Genomic DNA, 19,321 nt, shown 5'->3' with positions numbered 1-19,321 from the left:
CAGCCCCCTTCACTATAACTTGTTAATATTGCATTGTAACACATCAATATTATAATTCTTACTATTCTGTACTCTAAAATCACTGACTGCTCAGTGACATCTTCCCTATTTGTACGCTGTAATTCGCTGATTGTACAGCTCTCTTAACTGTGAACCGCCTAGAAATCGCATGATTATGGCGGTATAGAAAAAAATGAAGTTATTATTATTATCTGTTTTTTGATAATGAGCCTGATGGTGCCTAACTGCTTGAGAGGTGTACACATAGGCAGACAATGGACTTATCTCCCAGGTATGTACACACCTCCAAATTCTGTATATAGCACCATAAGTTGTATGCGCAAATAGTTTGCACAGACAATTTTCGTGCACGCAAATTTGCATGCACACAGTGCTGATAATTGTCAAGTAAATCCTCATAACGGACGCTAATTGGCACCAATTAGAAGTTATATGCACAACTTGGTAGGCAAAATCTACAATGTGGTACCCATCAGTTCTAGTATATGTATTTCAAAAAGGGGTAGATCATGGCATTCCTAAATGTTAAGTACACTGATATAGAATATGCCTCATCTGTGTACAACATAGGCGCAGGTATTTAGGCCTGGTTTTCCTTGGTCTAAATGGGTGCACTTGAATGTTATGCTCTGTACGGCTTCTAAGTGAGATTCTATATATGGCGTGTGTCATTTATAAAATTACACCAACCACCATGCTAGTTAGCAGCAATTTTTTTGGGCACCATATATATATAATTTGGCCCATAGTTTTATAAAATACAAGCACTATAAAAACTGCACTTTTCGCTTAACATAAGAACATAAGAATTGCTGCTGCTGGGTCAGAACAGTGGTCCATCATGCCCAGCAGTCCACTCCCGCGGCGGCCCCTAGGTCAAAAACCAGTGCCCTAACTGAGACCAGCCCTACCTGCATACGCTTCGGTCCAGCAGGAACTTGTCTAAGTTTATTAGGATTTTATATACCGCCTATCAAGGTTATCTAAGTGGTTTTACAATCAGGTACTCAAGCATTTTCCCTCTCTGGCCCGGTGGGCTCACAATCTAGCTAACGTACCTGGGGCTATGGAGGACTGAGTGACTTGCCCAGGGTCACAAGGAGCAGCACGGGGTTTGAACCCACAACCCAAGGGTGCTGAGGCTGTAGATCAAACCACTGCGCCACACACTCCTGGAGGGTGTTTTCCTCTATAACAGAAGAGCGTTCCAGTTTCCCACCAGTCTCTGGGTGAAGAAGAACTTCCTTACGTTTGTACGGAATCTATCCCCTTTTAACTTTAGATAGTGCCCTCTCATTCTCCCTACCTTGGAGAGGGTGAACAACCTGTCATTATCAAGTCTATTTCATTCAGTACCTTGAATGTCTCTTTTGCTACAAACGTCATTCTGTTTCATATTTGACCCAGCCTTGCTTTGGCCAGAAGTTAGGTCTCTAATGCATGCATTATTCACACATGTATACATACAGTGGTTAAAAAGGAGCATCTTTGGTATCCTATTGTGCAATATGCAAATGAGCTAGAGGTGTGAAAATGCATGGTGCAGCTAAGTTTGTTGGGCTTGCCATGCTAACTCAGATTATGACATCTGCTGCTTTCACATACTCTTGTACATGGCCCATCAAAATGAACATTTAGGCCCATATTCTATAAATGGTGCCTTTACTTAGGTACTGATAGGTGCCCTACTGTCACTTACATTAAGTTTAAAAGAACTTTTAAAAGAGTTTTCAAGGCACCTACTGGCACCTCAAAAAATGGCACCAGGATTGCACCTATGGAGGTGCTTTAATGATGCTTAACGCCACTGTAAGTGTGACTAAGGCCAGAAGTGGCATTATTAACCATAAAATACCTCCTTAGGCATGATTCACGTCAAAGAGAATCTGGACCTTAGTTGTTAGTGATTCATTGCAAGTTCAATAAAGGTTCCTAGATGCACACTGTAATAAAATTTAGTGACATACAAAGTAGTTCATGGTCCAAAACCTAACTGGCCAACTTATTAAATATCAATGTGCTTTGGTTCATAAGTTAATATTCAAAATTAATATTTCAAGTTCTTATTGCAACTTTTGTTGATGAAGCAGATTGATAAAATTTGTTCTAGTTATGAAGCATTGCTTTTAAGTAAATGTGAATTCCTTGAATGAACATGTTGCAGCATTGCTTTTAAGTAAATTTGAATTCCTTAAACGAACATGTTGCAGTCCATTTGAAAAGAAAGACCATAGTCGTTCTAAGAGGTTACATTCCATGTACACTCTAACAGCAGAATGGTTACAGGCTTTGACTGGAGCTATCTTCAAATCTGAGAAGAAACTGTGCCCTAGATGGAGGCAAGATATGGTTAAAAAGGAACAGTTGACTGAAGAACCACCTGACCTATCGGATTTAGAGGAAGATACATTGGACTCTTCAGACAAGGCCAATTCCAGTCTTGTACAGCTTGAATTGTCACCACTTAAATTCCAGAGTCAGTAAAGAGACTCAAAAGGCTCCACAAAGCGTAAAATAGGTCAAGCTCACGATGCTATTGCAAGCTACATTACAAGTGCAGGTGGATTTACTTCCATTGAGATACTGGAACAGCAAAATACCAATTCATGCCCTAAATGCATCATTTATGATAGATTACTTTGGAATTGAAGGCAAAGCTACAAATTTCATGTCATGCTCAAAGTCCAGATCCTTACATTGGCCCCACACAGTTCAACTATTGAGGAGACTATGCAATATTTTAATGTATCGGCCCAAATGGTAAAGCAGGCCAGAGGCCTTAAACATGACAAAGATGTCCTTGCAATGCCTAGAAAAAGACAAGAGAAATTCATTTCAGCTGACATTGAGCAAAGGGTCAAAAAATTCTATCAGGAAGATTAATTTTCTCAATTAAGCCCTAGCAAGAAAGATGACATATCTGTTAGGATAAATGGTGAACAGATGCAAAAGCAGAAGTGCCTGTTATTGTGCAAATTAAAAAAACTTTGGGTAGCTTATCAGCAACACCATGAGCCTGAAGTTGGTGTCTCAAAATTTTGTGAGCTTTGTCCAAAATGATGCATTACAACCAGCTCTGCTGGAACCCATTCTGTATGCATCTGCTCAATTCATCAAAATATAAAAGTTATATTGGCAGCTACTTCCTTAAATGATGACTACAAATTTTATTGGGCAAAATTGTATGCAGTTTAGATTCAAAATTGCATTCTGCATCACTGAACTGTGCCCAGGCAAGAAGGTACTTGAGGATTACTTGTCTGAGATGTTAAAAGGATCCTGACCCTGATAACCCAATACAATCAAGAAGTGGGTCCATACTGACCGTGATACTCTAGATCAGGGGTGCCCACACTTTTTGGGCTTGCGAGCTACTTTTAAAATGACCAAGTCAAAATAATCTACCAACAATAAATTTTTTTTAAAAACACAAAGCACACTGTACACAGAGAAAATGTTAATTATTTATATTCCGGGGTTTTTTCAAAGAGGTCAAGGCAGATGACTCTATGCACTGTCACCTCAGTAACAACCATACAAAAATAGACAAATATACCCCCCTCCCTTTTTACTAAACCACGATAGCAGTTTTTAGTGCTGGGAGCTGCGCTAAATGCCCCACACTGCTCTCAACATTCATAGGCTCCCTGGGCTAAAAACCGCTATTGAGGTTTAGTAAAAGGGGGCCATAGTGCAAAATATAGTCTATAAATTCTCACTAAATTGAAAATAAAATCATTTTTTCTACCTTTATTGTTTGGTGATTTCATGAGTCTCTAGTTGCACTTTCTTCTTCTGACTGTACATCCAATATTTCTTCCCTTCTTTCAGCCTATATGCTTCCTCTCCTCCAGACCTCATTCCCTCCCCAAACTTTTTCTTCCTCTCTCCCTGCCTTTTCTTTCTCTCTCTCTTTATGCCTCCTTTCCTTCCTACTCGACCCCATAGCCTGGCATCTCTCTCCTTTCCTTCTCTCTCCCCTGCCATGCTCTGGCATCTCCTCTCCTTCCTTTCTCTCTGGTCTGGCATCTGTCTCCTTAATTTCCCTTCCCTCCCCCCATGCCCTGGCATATTTCTGCTCTCCTATTCTATCTCTCCCTCCCCCCTCCATTATCTGGCATTTTTTCTCTTTCCTTGCCCCTGGTCTGGCATCTGTCTCCTTCCCTTCTCTCCTTCCATGGTCTGGTTTCTCTTTTCCTTCCCTTCTCTCGGAAGCCCGTGGCATTTACTGTGCTTCTGCTGCCGCCTCCGTGTTTGGTAGCCAGGCTGGAGGTAAAAGGCGGCATCACCCCACACGTTACAATGTCCAGTTTAGACCTCTCAGACTTGCCGACTAGTGGCCAAGCAATATAGATGCATTATAATATTTTTTTAAATTTTTAATCCCTACTTGCCCTACCTTCTGGAGAAGCCCCAGTGAAGGAACGGAATGCAGCCACTTGCCTTCTCTGGTTCTGGGGATGCTGGAGCAGGAGAGGGTGACAGAAAAATATGTAGGGAGAACGGCACTCACCCATTTATGTTCGGCGGTGCTCTCCTCGGGGGCGGACATGAGCGGAAACTTTACACAGGGAGGGAAGGCGACGCTAAGAGCATGGCTGCCACGTTCTGCCCCTGCTCCTTCGGCAGTCCAGATACTTGCCGCTGTGGTCGCTAGCTACCAAAAGTGTCACACCCCAAGGCCGGAGTTTGAAGGGTGCATCATTCCTATTTTGGAGCACGCGTTGTTAGACGAACTGAACCCAGGTGGGGGGCGGGCTCTAACACTGCGTGCGCTGGCTTCCCTTTTCTTCTGAAACAGAAATGACATAACTTCCTGTTTCGGAGAAGGGAAGCAAGCGCACGCAGTGTTAGAGCCCCGCAGCCTGAGTTCAGTTGGCTTGTAGGCAAGAGGGCAGTGAGTGAGTGGAAGGGAGGGAAGCTGTCTTCACCAGTCAGTCGGGGAGCGGAAGGCTGATCGGCCGGTAGATTTTGAAGACAATGCGAGTCTATCATGGAGCCCGGGATGGGCTCCGTGATCGACTCACTTTGCCTTGGTGATCTACTGGTCGATCGTGATTGATTTATTGGGCACCCCTGCTCTAGATATCTGTCAGTTTTAGTCATGGGACATCTTGCCTCGCTATTATACAGTATTTCTTTGAAGGGATGAATGAACATGTGGAAAAGGGTGAGCAAGTTGATTGGCTTTGAAAAGGCATTTGACAAAGTACAAAACAAAAAGGAAGACTTTATTAAGGTGGTTCACATAGGTTGAAAACCATGGACCTGACATAGTCCGTGTTCTGAAAAACACTCCTTCCTCAGGGGTCCTATTAGGTAAATAATAAAATTATAGAAAGTGTCTATGTGGATGACCAAAAAGGACATTATAATAAGCATTATATGTGCCAATGTGCATAGTGACACAAAGGGTGACGATGTGTTCATTAGTACACGGTGAATGAATTCTAAAAAGACTTATGCTGTGGATGGTTAGATGGACTAAGGACCTAGAATGGGCAGTGATCAGATGCTAAAAAGACTAATTATGATGGACAGTGAGATGGATAAGAGACCCTATTGGTACAAACATGTGAAGCCGGTGTCCTATGGTATAAAGAAATGTGAGTATACCATTTGTTATACATGGTCGGGAGCTGTGTTGCTCCTCAAATTCCATCTGGGTCCACAAAGTTCATCCTTTCTATGAGTGGTGTTGATTTTCTATGTGTATTTGTCCTAGCTCAGTGTGCATTTGACCCCTGAGGCAGGCGTATTGTACGCCAAAACACAGAACTATGTCAAGTCTACACCTTTGTGGATGGACTGAATAAATTTATATTTTGCAAGATCGCATTGATTCTTTTTCTTTGGGAAATTCATTGTCCCATCCCACTTCCAATTTGACTATTATGTTTGTCATGGGATTGCTTCCTGTTAGACTCTCCTTTGGTTTGAGTTCTTCTGTTGCCATCCTATTGTATTTGTTCACGGACCAACTTAGACTGTTGAGTGGAACAAATGTAAAATCTGATAAAAGATTAACTTTAAACAATTATTCTTGTGTTTTGACCCATATACTGCTTTTCATCTCATTATTTGAGGGAATAAGCAGTCGGGTGGACAATGGGGAACCCATAGACATCATTTACCTCGATTTTCAAAAGGCTTTCGACAAGGTGCCACATGAAAGGCTGCTTAAGAAGCTGTGGAACCACGGGGTGGGAGGGGATGTGCACAGATGGATCAAGCACTGGTTGTCGGGCAGACTGCAGAGGGTCGGAGTAAAGGGTCAATATTCTGACTGGCGGGGAGTCACGAGTGGTGTACCACAGGGGTCGGTGCTGGGGCCATTACTCTTTAACATATTTATCAATGACCTGGAAAAGGAGGCAAAGTGCAAGGTTATAAAATTTGCAGACGATACCAAACTGTGCGGCAGAGTTAGGACCAGGGAGGAGTGTGAGGACCTACAAAGAGACCTGGACAAGCTAGAAGACTGGGCAAACAAATGGCAAATGCGCTTTAACGTGGACAAATGCAAGGTCATGCATATAGGGAAAAAGAACCCGTTGTTCAACTACAAATTGGGGGGGGTATTGTTGGGAGACAGCAGACTTGAGAGAGACTTGGGTGTGCTGGTGGATGCATCACTGAAGCCATCTGCACAGTGCGCAGCAGCCTCGAAAAAAGCCAACATGATGCTTGGCATCATAAAGAAGGGCATAACAACCAGAACACGGGAAGTCATCATGCCATTGTATCGAGCGATGGTGCGTCCACATCTGGAATACTGCGTTCAGTATTGGTTGCCGCACCTCAAGAAGGACATGGCGGTACTTGAGAGAGTCCAAAGGAGAGCAACGAAAATGGTAAAAGGGCTGGAACACTGCCCATACGCCGAGAGGTTGGATAGGCTGGGGCTCTTCTCTCTGGAAAAGAGGAGGCTCAGGGGAGATATGATAGAGACCTTCAAGATCATGAGGGGCATAGAGAGGGTGGATAGGGACAGATTCTTCAGACTGAAGGGGACAACAGGTACGAGGGGGCATTCGGAGAAACTGAAGGGAGATAGGTTCAGAACAAACGCAAGGAAGTTTTTTTTCACCCAAAGGGTCGTGGACACTTGGAATGCGCTACCGGAGGAAGTGATCAGGCAGAATACGGTACAGGGATTCAAACAGGGATTGGACGGATTCCTGAAGGATAAAGGGATCGTGGGATACTGAGGGAGGAGCTGGGATGTAACACAAGTATAGAAAGCTAACCAGGTAATGAGTATAGAAACCAAACCAGGTCGTGCATGTGCAAGACCGGAGGGTTAGGACCTCGATAGGAAGACAGGACTTAAATGAGAAACCAAGGTGGCAAGGGAGCCCCTTCTGGTGATACAGACAGGTCGTGACCTGTTTGGGCCGCCGCGGGAGCGGACTGCTGGGCGGGATGGACCTTATGTTCTATTGTTTAAATTAGGAAACCTGATTATATATTTATGTACATTTAAGTTCTTATTTTAGAAATCATCATTTTTGTGATTTACATGTATAAATATTGGCATTTACATGTGTATATTGCATATACATGTAAAACCCAATTTTAGAAAGCAGGTATTTGCATGTTCAGTTAGGAGGCTTGATTTGGATATGATATGGTTGGAGTTTGAGTGGGACTAAAGATCAATATGTAGAAAGGGACTGCAAATGTGGGAAAATTTTCATGTTCGGATTTACACCTTCTCTGTCATATGTGTAAGTTTCTCAAGAGTTCAATTTGGCCAACTGTTTACTGGAAGAAATAATTATTCCCCTTAACTCCCCAATGTTTATTTCCCTTTCTAACTTTAAATTAAATGATGAATATGGTTTCTCTGTCTAATTAGCAGAAGTCACACATGTGAGTTTGCAAAATGATACACACACAAGTAATTGTGAGTCCCTGTACAGACTAGTTTGGTGCACCACCCCTGACCCTGACCCTTCCTGGGACTTAAGATTTCAAATGGCAATCTCTTATGGAACCAAAATGGCAATAGAAGTATGAGTCTAACAAAATCTGAAAAGTACAAACTTGAAGACTATTCATGTGTAAGGGATAAGTTTCTTCAAAGCAGATAACAAATAATACAGAAGGTGAAGTAAAAAAAGGCAATAAAATGACTATCTATGAGAAGTTCAAAACCAAAAGTTGAAGGGCAGTGAGAGGGAAGAGACATGAGGGCTGGCAATCAGTGCGGCTGGAGGAGTATAGACTATCTGTGCTGAGGAGCATGATTATCAAGGAGAGGGAGAAAGGAGATGGAGATGGAGATGGAAAAGGAACATGTGGGGCCTGTCAGAGTTTGTGGCTTTGTGTTGTTGTCCCTGTTGCCACTTCTTAAGGCCGTTAGTTCTAACATACTCCTGGCATACTCCTGCTGCATGTGCCACCAAATATAGGCACACACTTGCATATATTTTAGAAAAGGCTGTACATTGAAAAAGTCCTTTTCTTAACTACTACCAGAATTATTCGTGTCCCAACACAAATATATCAATTCTGATTTCTCTGTTTTATCTAAAATGGTGCTGCTATTGTTATAAATGATTAGCTACAATTTTCTCAAAACTCAGCTTGAATGGAAGAGGTTTACCTATAATATCGCATACAATGTTTGCATATGGTCTTCGTGGAAACCTGGATTTTTCTTATTTACACTAGAATTTAGTTAGTCAATATGCTATGCGTTAGCATATTTCTATATAAAACTACTTTAAATTCTTGTATTTAATTTTATAAGACAAGACCAATTCTGTTTCATTCACAGGAATTGTGTGCAATGCAATATTTCCAATCTGTCTCCATCTACGAATGATCAGTGTAAAACTTCCTGTCCTAATCGGGTATACTACATTATCCAAGTATCAGGTATGTAATACTTCCTAAGATAAATAATACAGTACTTGTAGTGAGTCTTGAACATCAAAAATCATACATTTCACTGGCAATAAACATCAAGATGTGATGCAGTTTTTAAATTGCAGCTTCCATTACTACAAGTAGTGACATTAACTACTGAGTCATTTCCATGCCAAGTGGATCAATTTTGAAAATCATCCACGCTTAACATCCTTCAAATTTAATAAAATTTTGAATGGACATTCACTAGAGCAGCGGTTCCCAACCCTGTCCTGGAGGACCATCAGGCCAACCGGGTTTTCAGGCTAGCCCTAATGAATAGGCATGGAGCAGATTTGCGTGTCTGTCACTTCCACTATATGCAAATCCCTCTCATGCATATTCATTAGGGCTAACCTGAAAACCCGATTGGCCCGGTGGTCCTCCAGGAGAGGGTTGGGAACCACTGCACTAGAGGCTCAAACAAAACCATGCACATTTTTGGGGCTGTATCTCTGTTCGAGAATTGCAGGCAGTTGAATGGAGGTCACCCTCAGTGTGTCATGCTCTGCATGACACTAAACAGCCACTTTATGCAGGCGCTGCAGCATAACTAAACTGTCAGGGGACTGAAATATTTTTATTAGTACAACCTCTGGTACTAAGTACCTGTGCAAAAGCTTGCCTCCCTTTTTATTGGCCAGCAAACTATGTGAAAAATGTTACAATAAGAAATTTAAGAACTACTTTGACTCCTCATTCAGGCCATAACTGGACCAATAGTCATGGCCTATGACGTAGGTCAAGGATTTGTACTAGGAGGCTTTGCAGCCACCTGGAATCAAAGATATGACATAAAGACGTGATGTCACTTTTTAATGCAAATCGTTGTCATTTTTTGAGCATAAATATTTCTATTATATAGTGTTCAATTTTTTCTTTTTGTCATTTGAAAATTTATGTGGCAGATATGTGGTAAATTTAAATTACTGAAATAGTCAATGAAACCTTTAAATGAAAGCATAATCCACAAATCTGTAGTGAAATGGTGAATGGATTCTTCAATATGTAAAAGTTCACGCTTAAGCACTATATTTCAAATCAACTGCAATAGCTGGGGATAAATAATAAATTCAGTCATTATGTCCACTGTGCAAAGTCCCTTATCTTGCACTGTTCATTTTACCCCAGTAGCAGCTGATTCCTACCCCCAATTTCCCAATTAGTGTCTAACCATTAGTGTGGGAACCCTTATCGATACCTATTTACTAGGTGGTAAGGGCTTCCACCCTAAATGCATGTTAATTGGTTAGTGTGCAGTGATGCAGCTGCACTATTAGTGCCGGGTACGCCCACTGTCTGCCCCCGGGCACACCCCTCACACTAAAAAAAAAATTTTTTTAGCACATAGGTAACAAGCGTCAAACACAAAACTACCACAAGACACTTCAGTGTGGCCTGCAGTAGTAGATTTTAATCTACAGTAAGCACATATTAGTCCTTACCACTACTTGGTATAAGGGCTCCAAAATCTATTTTTTAGCATGTGGGAAGCACATGTCGATTCCAAAATTATCTCAGGATTCCTGAGCATGCCCCATGATAAGGCATTTTAAATTGTGGTACGGCACAGTTCCTACTACAGCTTAGTAAAAGGACTACTTACTGTGTATTCTTCTTTTATCCTCGTATCACTACCATTCCCCATCTCCTCTCCTCCTATACTCTTGGCAAGTCAGCAATGTAAACATGAGTGTCTATGACACTCAAAAATGTACAAGTCAGCCTCCTTTATTAGATACCCAACATAACAATTACACTCTGGGTAAAGTGCTGCCATCTACTGTGCACTTTGAAGAATACTAACTTATTTTCACATGCATATCCTTATCTATTGGAATTGACTCTTAATGTGTCAAGGAACAATACCAGTTACTACATCAGAAGTTACAAGAAAAATGAAAATGCTTCCTATGGAAAATATTAAGGAAAAGTATTTTTTTGTTTTGTTTTATACTTTTGCTTGATATACTAAAATGGGCCCAATGAAACAATTTGTCAGAGCTTTAGATAAGAAGTTGACAGCCTTCAAGTACCTTCAAGACATCCCTAATCTGTTTGAGGCAAAGGTTAAAGCTAGTGTCTTCATTGGACTACAGATAAAGAAGATCCTGGAGTGCAAGGAATTTCCCAAGATGCTAACTAGGAAGGAAAAAGCAGCTCGGAATTTAGCAAATCTTCGCTACTCTCTGGCAGCCTTATTTGCATGTGAGGTTTTTGGAGAATGACTTGCCTTTTCGAAATCACTACAGTAACGGCTGTGACAGCAGCCCATTGGATTTTACTGCAAAGTTTTAAGAATCTAGCCGTCAGTGGATTCTACAATGGATTCTACATTGTTTAACTTGCTTTTTTACCAAACTTTTTAAACTACCCTCCTTAGTAGTGCTGCCCAGTTCAGGAAAAATATTTTGATTCGATTCAGCCTATTGAATCGATTTTTCAAGTCGGTTTTACTGCCCAATTGGGTGTTTTTTCAAACATCCTGGTGGGTTCATTTTATAGCCTCTTCACCCACCCCACCCCCTTTGCCCTCTCCTACCCTAGTTTCAGATCAGATCAAGCCAAACTGTAGATTTGCAAGGGGGGTGAGTGGAGAAAAGGCCTACAAAGCAACATGTAAACTTCCCCTCCCTCCCTTCGCTGAACCACCAGCTCGTCTTCAGAAGGAAGCTCAGTTTTTTGTTTTGGAGCAGCAGCTGTCACGAGGTGAATGGCTTCATTTCAACAGCGAAACTGGTGAGGGAGCAAGCAGAGTGGCAGGGCTTGGAAAGAGTGCATTGATGCCAGGACTGGGACGAAGCGGTAAAGATGCGGCATTCCCACGAGCATGCGCGGTTGTGGCTGATGGAGGGGGAGGGTACTACATTGCTTTCTCCTTGTGCTCCGTGAGAGGCCTCTGCTGTCTTTCGGGTTTGCCAAAAGTGCTACCCTTTATTGACATTTAGAAGCTGTGTATTAAAACTAAACCTGAAGGCACGGGGAGGAAGGCTGGGCCCCAAATTGGCAAGGCTGATTTTTTTAAAATACGAATCGATTCGCTCAAAGTGAATCGGTGAATCGTTTCAAATCGCGAATCGGGCAACACTACTCCTTAGTGTCCTGTGTTATAAGTTTGGAAGTATTTATTGAAATATGTAATCTTATGTTTGTTTGCTCTGCTGTGTACTCTTGTAAACCACTAAAAATGTGGTTTTTGTGATATGTATATAAGTGTAAAAAATAAATATTTTTAGGGAAGAAAGTAGCTGAATGATGTCATAACTAATCGGAGGAACTCTTTGGAACTAACAAAGTATGACCCTCAGTATGTAGACTGACTAAGCATGCCTTTGATACTGTTAATCATAGCTTACTCCTTGATTCCATGAATCTGTCCTCTCTTGGTTTGCCTCCTACCTCTTCCATCGTACCTTTTAGTGCAGTGTTCTTCAACCACCGGTCCGTGGACCAGTGCCGGTCCGCAGAAATTTCCTGCCGGTCCACAGAGCCAGCACATGCATCAGGCCCGAGACAGTGATCTTCAGCTGCTGGTCTGCAGTGTGATTGATGTGGTATTATCTTCGGCCCGGCTCCCTCTTCCTCACTACCACAGTGCACAAAGCCGCGGACAGCGGCTCCAATGCACATCCTGTGCCTGAACCGGAAGCCTTCTCTCCAATGTCACAATATCAGAGGGAAGGCTTCCGGATGAGGCACGGGACGCGTGAGGAGCCGCTGCCCGTGCCTTTGTGCACTGCATCAGTGAGGAAGAGGGAGCAGGCCCAAAGATAACACCGGGAGCGGCATAAAACAGCCAGGCAGGAGCAGGCCGGAAGGTAAGGCACAGCATGGAGGGAGGGAGACAACAATGGTAGGGGGAATGATTTTTGAATTTACTGATTGAATTGTGTCAATTTTGAGAATTTTCATCTGCTGTCTATATTTTACACTGTTCAGGAAGAAATGCATTTGTTTATATTTCTCTAGGGGTTGTACTGAATGCAGAGTCTTGCATCTTAGGGTTTGTTTGTATATATTAGTACTTTTAGTTTTTGGTCCCGTATTTGCATAGGGGTTATCTGTGTTTCTGCATGTGTGACTAAGGCCAGGTGTTCTGGTAGGAATGAATGTTGAAAAACATACACTATGCTTTGCATAGTTTAATTTTGTGGTTAACCATTATGTATTGATTGTGTGTGTGTATGTATATGTGTATATAATATGTGTGTGTGTGTGTGTGTGTGTGTGTATATATATATATATATATATATATATATACTAGTGTTTAAGCCCGTTAGATTAACGGGTGCTAGATGTCTCCTGCTTTTGAACTTGGGCAGGGGCAGAGCCGGGGCGGGAGGGAGTGACGGTGGGAGAGCAATTTCAAAGCCTCAGCAGCGGCGGCTCCTTGACCAATCCGCGCTTACAACGTCCCCACACTTGCGGTCTGGCTGGCTCCCCCACCAAAGCCCTTCGCAGCGGCAGCCCCTCCCGCATCCGTCCCCACGTCCCAAGCCTCTCCGAAGACCGGCTCCCACGAAAATGGTACCCCTCTGTCCAAAGCCGTGGCAGCAGCCTCCCTCAAGACACATTTCAAATCTGACATATTGTAATCACAAAACAGAAAATAAAATTATTTTTCTTACCTTTTGTTGTCTGGTCATTATTCATATCATGTAGGGGTCCCAGGCTATGGTTGGCTTTTGATAACTCGCTTGCCAGGGCCCCTTCTTTCTTCTTCCCTCCCTCCATCCCGGCAGCTGAAGACAGGCACCTCCCCCCAGTGGTCTGAGACAGGAGGGAGCAGTTAGGAGAGGGTCTGAGGGCAAAGAGGGGCTCAACAGCGCACAACCACCTTTCCTTCCCTCCCTCCATCAAGTGCAGTGCAGCTCCACCAATGTTAAAAGGAGCCGCGTCGAAATCGGAGGCCTGCCACTGCCGTAGCACATTCCCCTCTGCCTTGGTCCCGCTCCTTCTCTGACATATGGGACCGCGGCAAAGGGAACGTGTTACGTTGGCGGCAGGGCTCCAATTTCAAAGCAGCTCCTTTTAACATAGGCGGAGCTGAACTGAAGGGAAGGAACGGTGGGGCCGGGTGAGGAAGGCCGCCTGCTAGGTAGGGGGACAACAATGGCGCTTATGCTCAAGCCCCCGCCGCAGCTCCTCTCTCGATCCTGGTGCAGTTCGAGAGAGGAGTCGTGGCGGCGGCTTGAACATAAGCGCGATTGTTGTCCCCCTACCTAGCCGCGAAGCTGCGGCGGGGTTTCCATGGCAACCAGATCGCGGATCTCAGTGTAGGGCCGGGTCTGGCGGCGCCGTGTAGGGCGGAGGCGGGACCTCAGCACTGCACCGCCGGGCGGCTCACGCCGCCGGCCCCCAGGAGCTCGAGGCCGGTTGCGGACATGCCTGGCGTGGCATAGTGCAGGAGGAGTGATCGGTGGCGCGAGGTAGAGAGCAGGTGATGACAGTGATTGGTGGCGCAAGGTGGAGAGTAGGTGATGACGTAAAACGCGCGCATGCGCAATCGTGTTTTCGGGACGGATCAGGGAACACGTTTTTTTTAGTGCGCATGCGCGGCCTAGCATTTTATTATATTAGATAAAAATAAAAAATGAATGGAAAAAATGGTGTTACAATTAGTACTATTATGGGGGAGGGGTCTGGGGCGGAGATGGGTGGGGTTTAGCCCACAACTTAGCCCAGTGTCCTTCAACCGCTGGTCCGCAGACTGGTGCCGGTCCACAAAATAATTCTTTTATTTCCGCCGGTCCATAGGTGTCAAAAGGTTGACGAACACTGCTTTAGTGTATGTGTTGGTGGGTCCTTTTCTGCTGCTACCCTGCTAGTAGTTGGCGTACTCCAGGGTTCTGTCTTAGGACCTCTTCTTTTCTCTCTTTACACCTCTTCCCTCAGTGCCCTGTTCTCCTCCCATGGCTTCCAGTATCACCTTATATGCTGATAACTCCCAGATCTACTTTCTACACCTGAAATTTCACCTAAAGTCCAAGAAAAAGTCTCTGCCTATTTGGCTGACATTGCTGCCTGGATGTCCTGCTGTCATCTGAAACTAAACATGTACAAGACTGATCTGCTCCTCTTTCCTCCTAAATCCTCTCTGAAAAAAAAAAAAAATGCTGTCATTTTTCCAGTCTTCTCTGCTCGCAACCTTGGGGTCGTCTTCCATTTCGACCTCTCGTTTTCTACACACATCCAAAAAACTGCTAAGACTTGTTGCTTCTATCTCTACAACATCACTAAAATTTGTCCCTTCTTCTCTGAGCACACTACCCAGACCCTTGGTCCATACTCTCATAATCTCATTCTTAGATTACTGCAATCTATCTCTAACTAGTCTCCCGCAGTGCTGTGTTTCCCCCACACCCCTCGCAATATGTGCAAACCTCTGCCTCTGCTGCACGACATCTTCTACCAACCTCTCTACACTCATGTCACCCCTCTCCTTATTTCACTGGCTCCCTATCTGCCTTTGCATACAGTTCAAGATCCTATTGCTGACCTACGAGTGTGTTCATTCTGCTACCCCTCAATATCTCTCCTCTTTTCTCTCTTCTTATACACTATTCCTCAAATAAGCTGCTCTTAGCTGTATCCTTCTCCTTCATTGCCAATTCCAGACTTCATTCCTTTTCATCTAGCTGCCCCCTTTACCTGGAATAAATTACCTCTGTTTGTGTAAAAGTAAACTGAAAACCTACCTTTTTAATATAGCCTTCAGTCCCTAACCTTACTCCCCACTGCCCACCAACCCAGCCAGCAGATTAACCATTCCCCTTAACTGTATCCATGTCTTGTATGTTTAGATTGTAAGCTTGTTCGAGCAGGGACTGTCTTCTTTGTGACTTTGTACAGTTCTGTGTATGTCTGGTAGCACTAAAGAAATAATAGTAGTAGCAGAAATAGTCATTAAGAAACAATTAAGATTATGCTTAATTAGGTTATTTTGTGGTATTCCTTTTTATTATACAGTGGAACCTTGGTTTACGAGCATAATTCGTTCCAGAAGCATGCTCGTAAACCAAATTGCTCGTATATCAAAGCAAGTTTCCCCATAGGAAGTAAGGGAAACTGCTTTGCTTGGTTCCACCTCCTCCCCCCCCCCCCGAGGCTACCGGCGCTGCTCCATTCTCCCCCCCCTTGAGGAATCCGACGCGGTTCCAAACCCCTCCCCGCAATCCGGTTTCCCCCCCCTGCGAACCAGCATCCTCCCCCCACTCGCATTGCCCCCCCTCCACCGCGATCCTACTTCCTCCCCCCCCTCCCCGAGCACGTCAATGACACTTCCTTTACCCGACTTGGCACCAGTGCCGGTGCCCGAAGATCCTCCCTCTTCTGGCGCGGCTGGGCGGTGCGTCAGAGATCCTCCTTCTTCTGGTCTGGGCTGGGCTATACTGGCTTTGAGCATTTGCGCATGCTCAAAGCCTTCTGGTCTCGCTCTCAATCTCGGAGAGAGCGAGACCAGAAGGCTTTGAGCATGTGCAAATGCTGAAAGCCAGTCCAGCCCAGCCCAGACCAGAAGAAGGAGGATCTCCGACGCACCGCCCAGCCCAGACTGCACCAGAAGAGGGGAGGATCTTCGAGCACTGGCACTGGTGCCAAGTCGGGTAAAGGGTGTCATTGACTGCTTGGGGGGGGAGAAGTAGGATCGCGGTGAAGGGGGGCAATGCGAGCGGGGGGGGATGCCGGATCGCTGGGGGGATGCCGGATCACGGGGGGAGGGCGCTCGTACAGCGAGGCAAGCTCGGTTTACGAGGCACCAAGTTTGCAAATGTTTTGCTCGTCTTGCAAAACACTCGCAAACTGGTGCACTCATAAACCAAGGTACCACTGTATATTTTATAATGGCATATTTTCTGGGGTACTTTGAAACCAACATATTAAAGTGACTTAGTCGCTAAAGTAAGTACCGTATTTTCACGTAGATAATGCGCACCCATGTAAAATGCGCACACGGGTATAGCACACGGGTATAGCACACGGGAAACCGAAAATATGTTTTAAAAATTTTGTATACCGCGCATGCTGCCCCGACTCTCCCGTCGCCGCCCGACTCTCCTTTTGCCTGCCCCGACTCTCCTCTCCCCCTTGAAGTCCTGTCCCCACCCTGAAAGCTTGATGCCCCCCCCCGACGTCCAATTCACCCCCCCGCAGGACCGCTCGCACCCCCACTCTGAAGGACCGCTCGCACGCACCCGCACCCCAAAGGACCGCTCGCACGCACCTGCACCCCCACCCCGAAGGACCGCTCGCACGCACTCCCACCCGCCCCCCCACCCTGAAGGACCGCTCGCACCCTCACAGCCTCCTGACCCCCCCCCCCCATCATGTAGACGCTCCTACCGGTGTCCTGCTGCTTCCTCTTGGCGGTCCCGGCCCTTCTGTGAGCCCTGCGCCGCTTCCTCTTCCGGCGGTCCCGCCCTTTCTCTGACATCAGAGAATATAATGTGCAAGGTTATGCACGGTTTGTAAAATCGTGTATAACAAGCGCGTTATATGCGTGAAAATACGGTAGATACATAAAAAGCATAAGAAAAAACAAATAGCTATACAGGGTCAAACCAATGGTCCATCTTGCCCAGCATCCTGTTTCCAACAGTGGCCAATACGGGTCACATGTACCTGGCAAAAAAAACATATAGTATCAACATTCTATGCTACCAATTCCAAGGCAAGCAGTGGCTCTGCCCATGTCTTATTTCCATAGCAGACTATGGACCTTTCCTCCAGGAACTTGTCCAAACATTTTTTTTAAACTCAAATAGCTAACTGGCAATGATTATAAGAGCTTAATGATTTGTTGAATGAAAAAAACTTCCTTGTAACTTCCTTGAGATGCTGATGAGGGAAGAGCCCTTTACTCAGCTGACAATGCACTTTCAGTACCATTCTAAAGGTGTTTAGCAATCAGAACAAGAACATATGCTGGATAAGGTCTCACTAGTGATTGGAATAGGGGCATTACTGGTCCCTTTTTTTCTTTTGGCAATTGCTTCCTGTTTTTCTGTTTCCATATACTTCTGTGAGATCTTCAGCTATGATCACCCTAAGTTCAGTGTCCTGTTGATGCACTTGTATCTCCACCTCATCCCATCATATTCCTATAGCATGTTCTAGTTAACAATTTTTTTTTTCTTCTTTGCAGAATGCTTCTCAGACTCCAGCCACTTCCAAATATTCTTCATTATCTTTATAGTTACATTTCTGATTGGTTTACTGACTATATTGATCATCAGACAGGTTATCCTGCAGTGGAATATGAATAAGGTTAAATCGTCTGCTACTTGTGGTATATCTACAGCCAGAAAGGTAATTGTATTTTAATTAGTGAAAAGCATGATCAGTATGTTGTCTGGTGTACAATATTTTCCATAATGTATTCTTTATGTTGCTATCGGGTGACAAATGTTTTCTTTTCTTTTAAGGAGTCAAAGTTTTTCCCTGCAGTTTGCACTAGAACCGCAACATACAGACATGACAAGCCAGAAGAAATAAAGTTCAGCATTAGCAAGTTACAAGTTAATGAAACTTTCTTGTACAAGTCTTGAGGACAGGGTTTGCCAACTGAAAGATTTTAATTTGACCTTTTTTTCTCATGGGCACTGCTAGAATACTTCTCATTTCATGCTGTGTCTGGGAAATGGTTAAATGCTATTTTTATGGACTGGCAAAAACAAAGCAACAAGTTAATGTGAGTGTGTCTGAAATTATAGCTGCTGGTTTTATGAGAGCTTTAAAAAAAATGTGCATTACTACTGTGTAAGACCAGAAGTGTCATTGTAGCACTTTAGCCTAATCAAATATTTCTTTGTACAGAATGTAGTTGTAAATAGGTGTGGCATGGCACTGGTTTCACTTTAGCTGGCACAGATGTGCTTTTAAAGGATGTCCCCCCTCCAAAAAAAAAAAAAAAAAAACCATTAATGGTGGTTGAAATTTTTGCATTTAAAAATTAGAGCAATCATAACATAAGTACTGTATTTGTATACCGCAAAACCATATGGATCTTTGTGGTTAACAATTAAAAATAAGCTGGACATCGGGCAGCGAATTATAAAAGAAGGTATGTGATTTATCAATTTAAAATATTTAACATACAAGTAACTTTTTTAACTGTTTTCTAAAATTCATATATGATATAGAAGTAAAGAATAGTCGACGAAGAACAAAGTCCCAAATAGCTGATTGATATGAGAGCAGTCTGTTATAAAATCTTTTGTAATGACATCCTCTAACCCAGTGTTCTTCAACCGCCGGTCCGCGGACCGGTACTGGTCCACAAAAATTTCTTGCCGGTCTGTGAAGGATTTGGGTCTTCACAAACTGCACACTAGGCAGGAAGAGAGGCTGCGGTGCCAGCATTAGCTGACTTGCAACTTCCTGTTGT

General features: G+C 43.9%; 1 protein-coding gene across 3 annotated transcripts in view; it reads left to right on the top strand.

Moving 5' to 3' along the window:
- The window catches only part of ITGB8 (integrin subunit beta 8), a 153,188-nt gene extending 134,293 nt beyond the window's left edge, over window positions 1–18,895 (top strand). For all 3 annotated transcript variants that reach the window (XM_033930923.1, XM_033930925.1, XM_033930924.1), the window contains 3 exons: window positions 8,807–8,907; window positions 18,080–18,243; window positions 18,360–18,895. In XM_033930923.1, coding sequence (XP_033786814.1) covers window positions 8,807–8,907; window positions 18,080–18,243; window positions 18,360–18,482 — 388 coding nt within the window. In that variant the 3' untranslated portion in view covers window positions 18,483–18,895. The remainder of the gene's footprint in view (window positions 1–8,806; window positions 8,908–18,079; window positions 18,244–18,359) is intronic.
- Window positions 18,896–19,321: the final 426 nt, after the last annotated feature.

This window comes from Geotrypetes seraphini, chromosome 2 (genome assembly GCF_902459505.1).
Source record: "Geotrypetes seraphini chromosome 2, aGeoSer1.1, whole genome shotgun sequence".
In the NCBI taxonomy this organism is placed as follows: domain Eukaryota; kingdom Metazoa; phylum Chordata; class Amphibia; order Gymnophiona; family Dermophiidae; genus Geotrypetes; species Geotrypetes seraphini.
The sequence above is the reverse complement of the archived record's forward strand: the minus strand, read 5'-3'. Positions and strand labels throughout refer to the sequence as shown.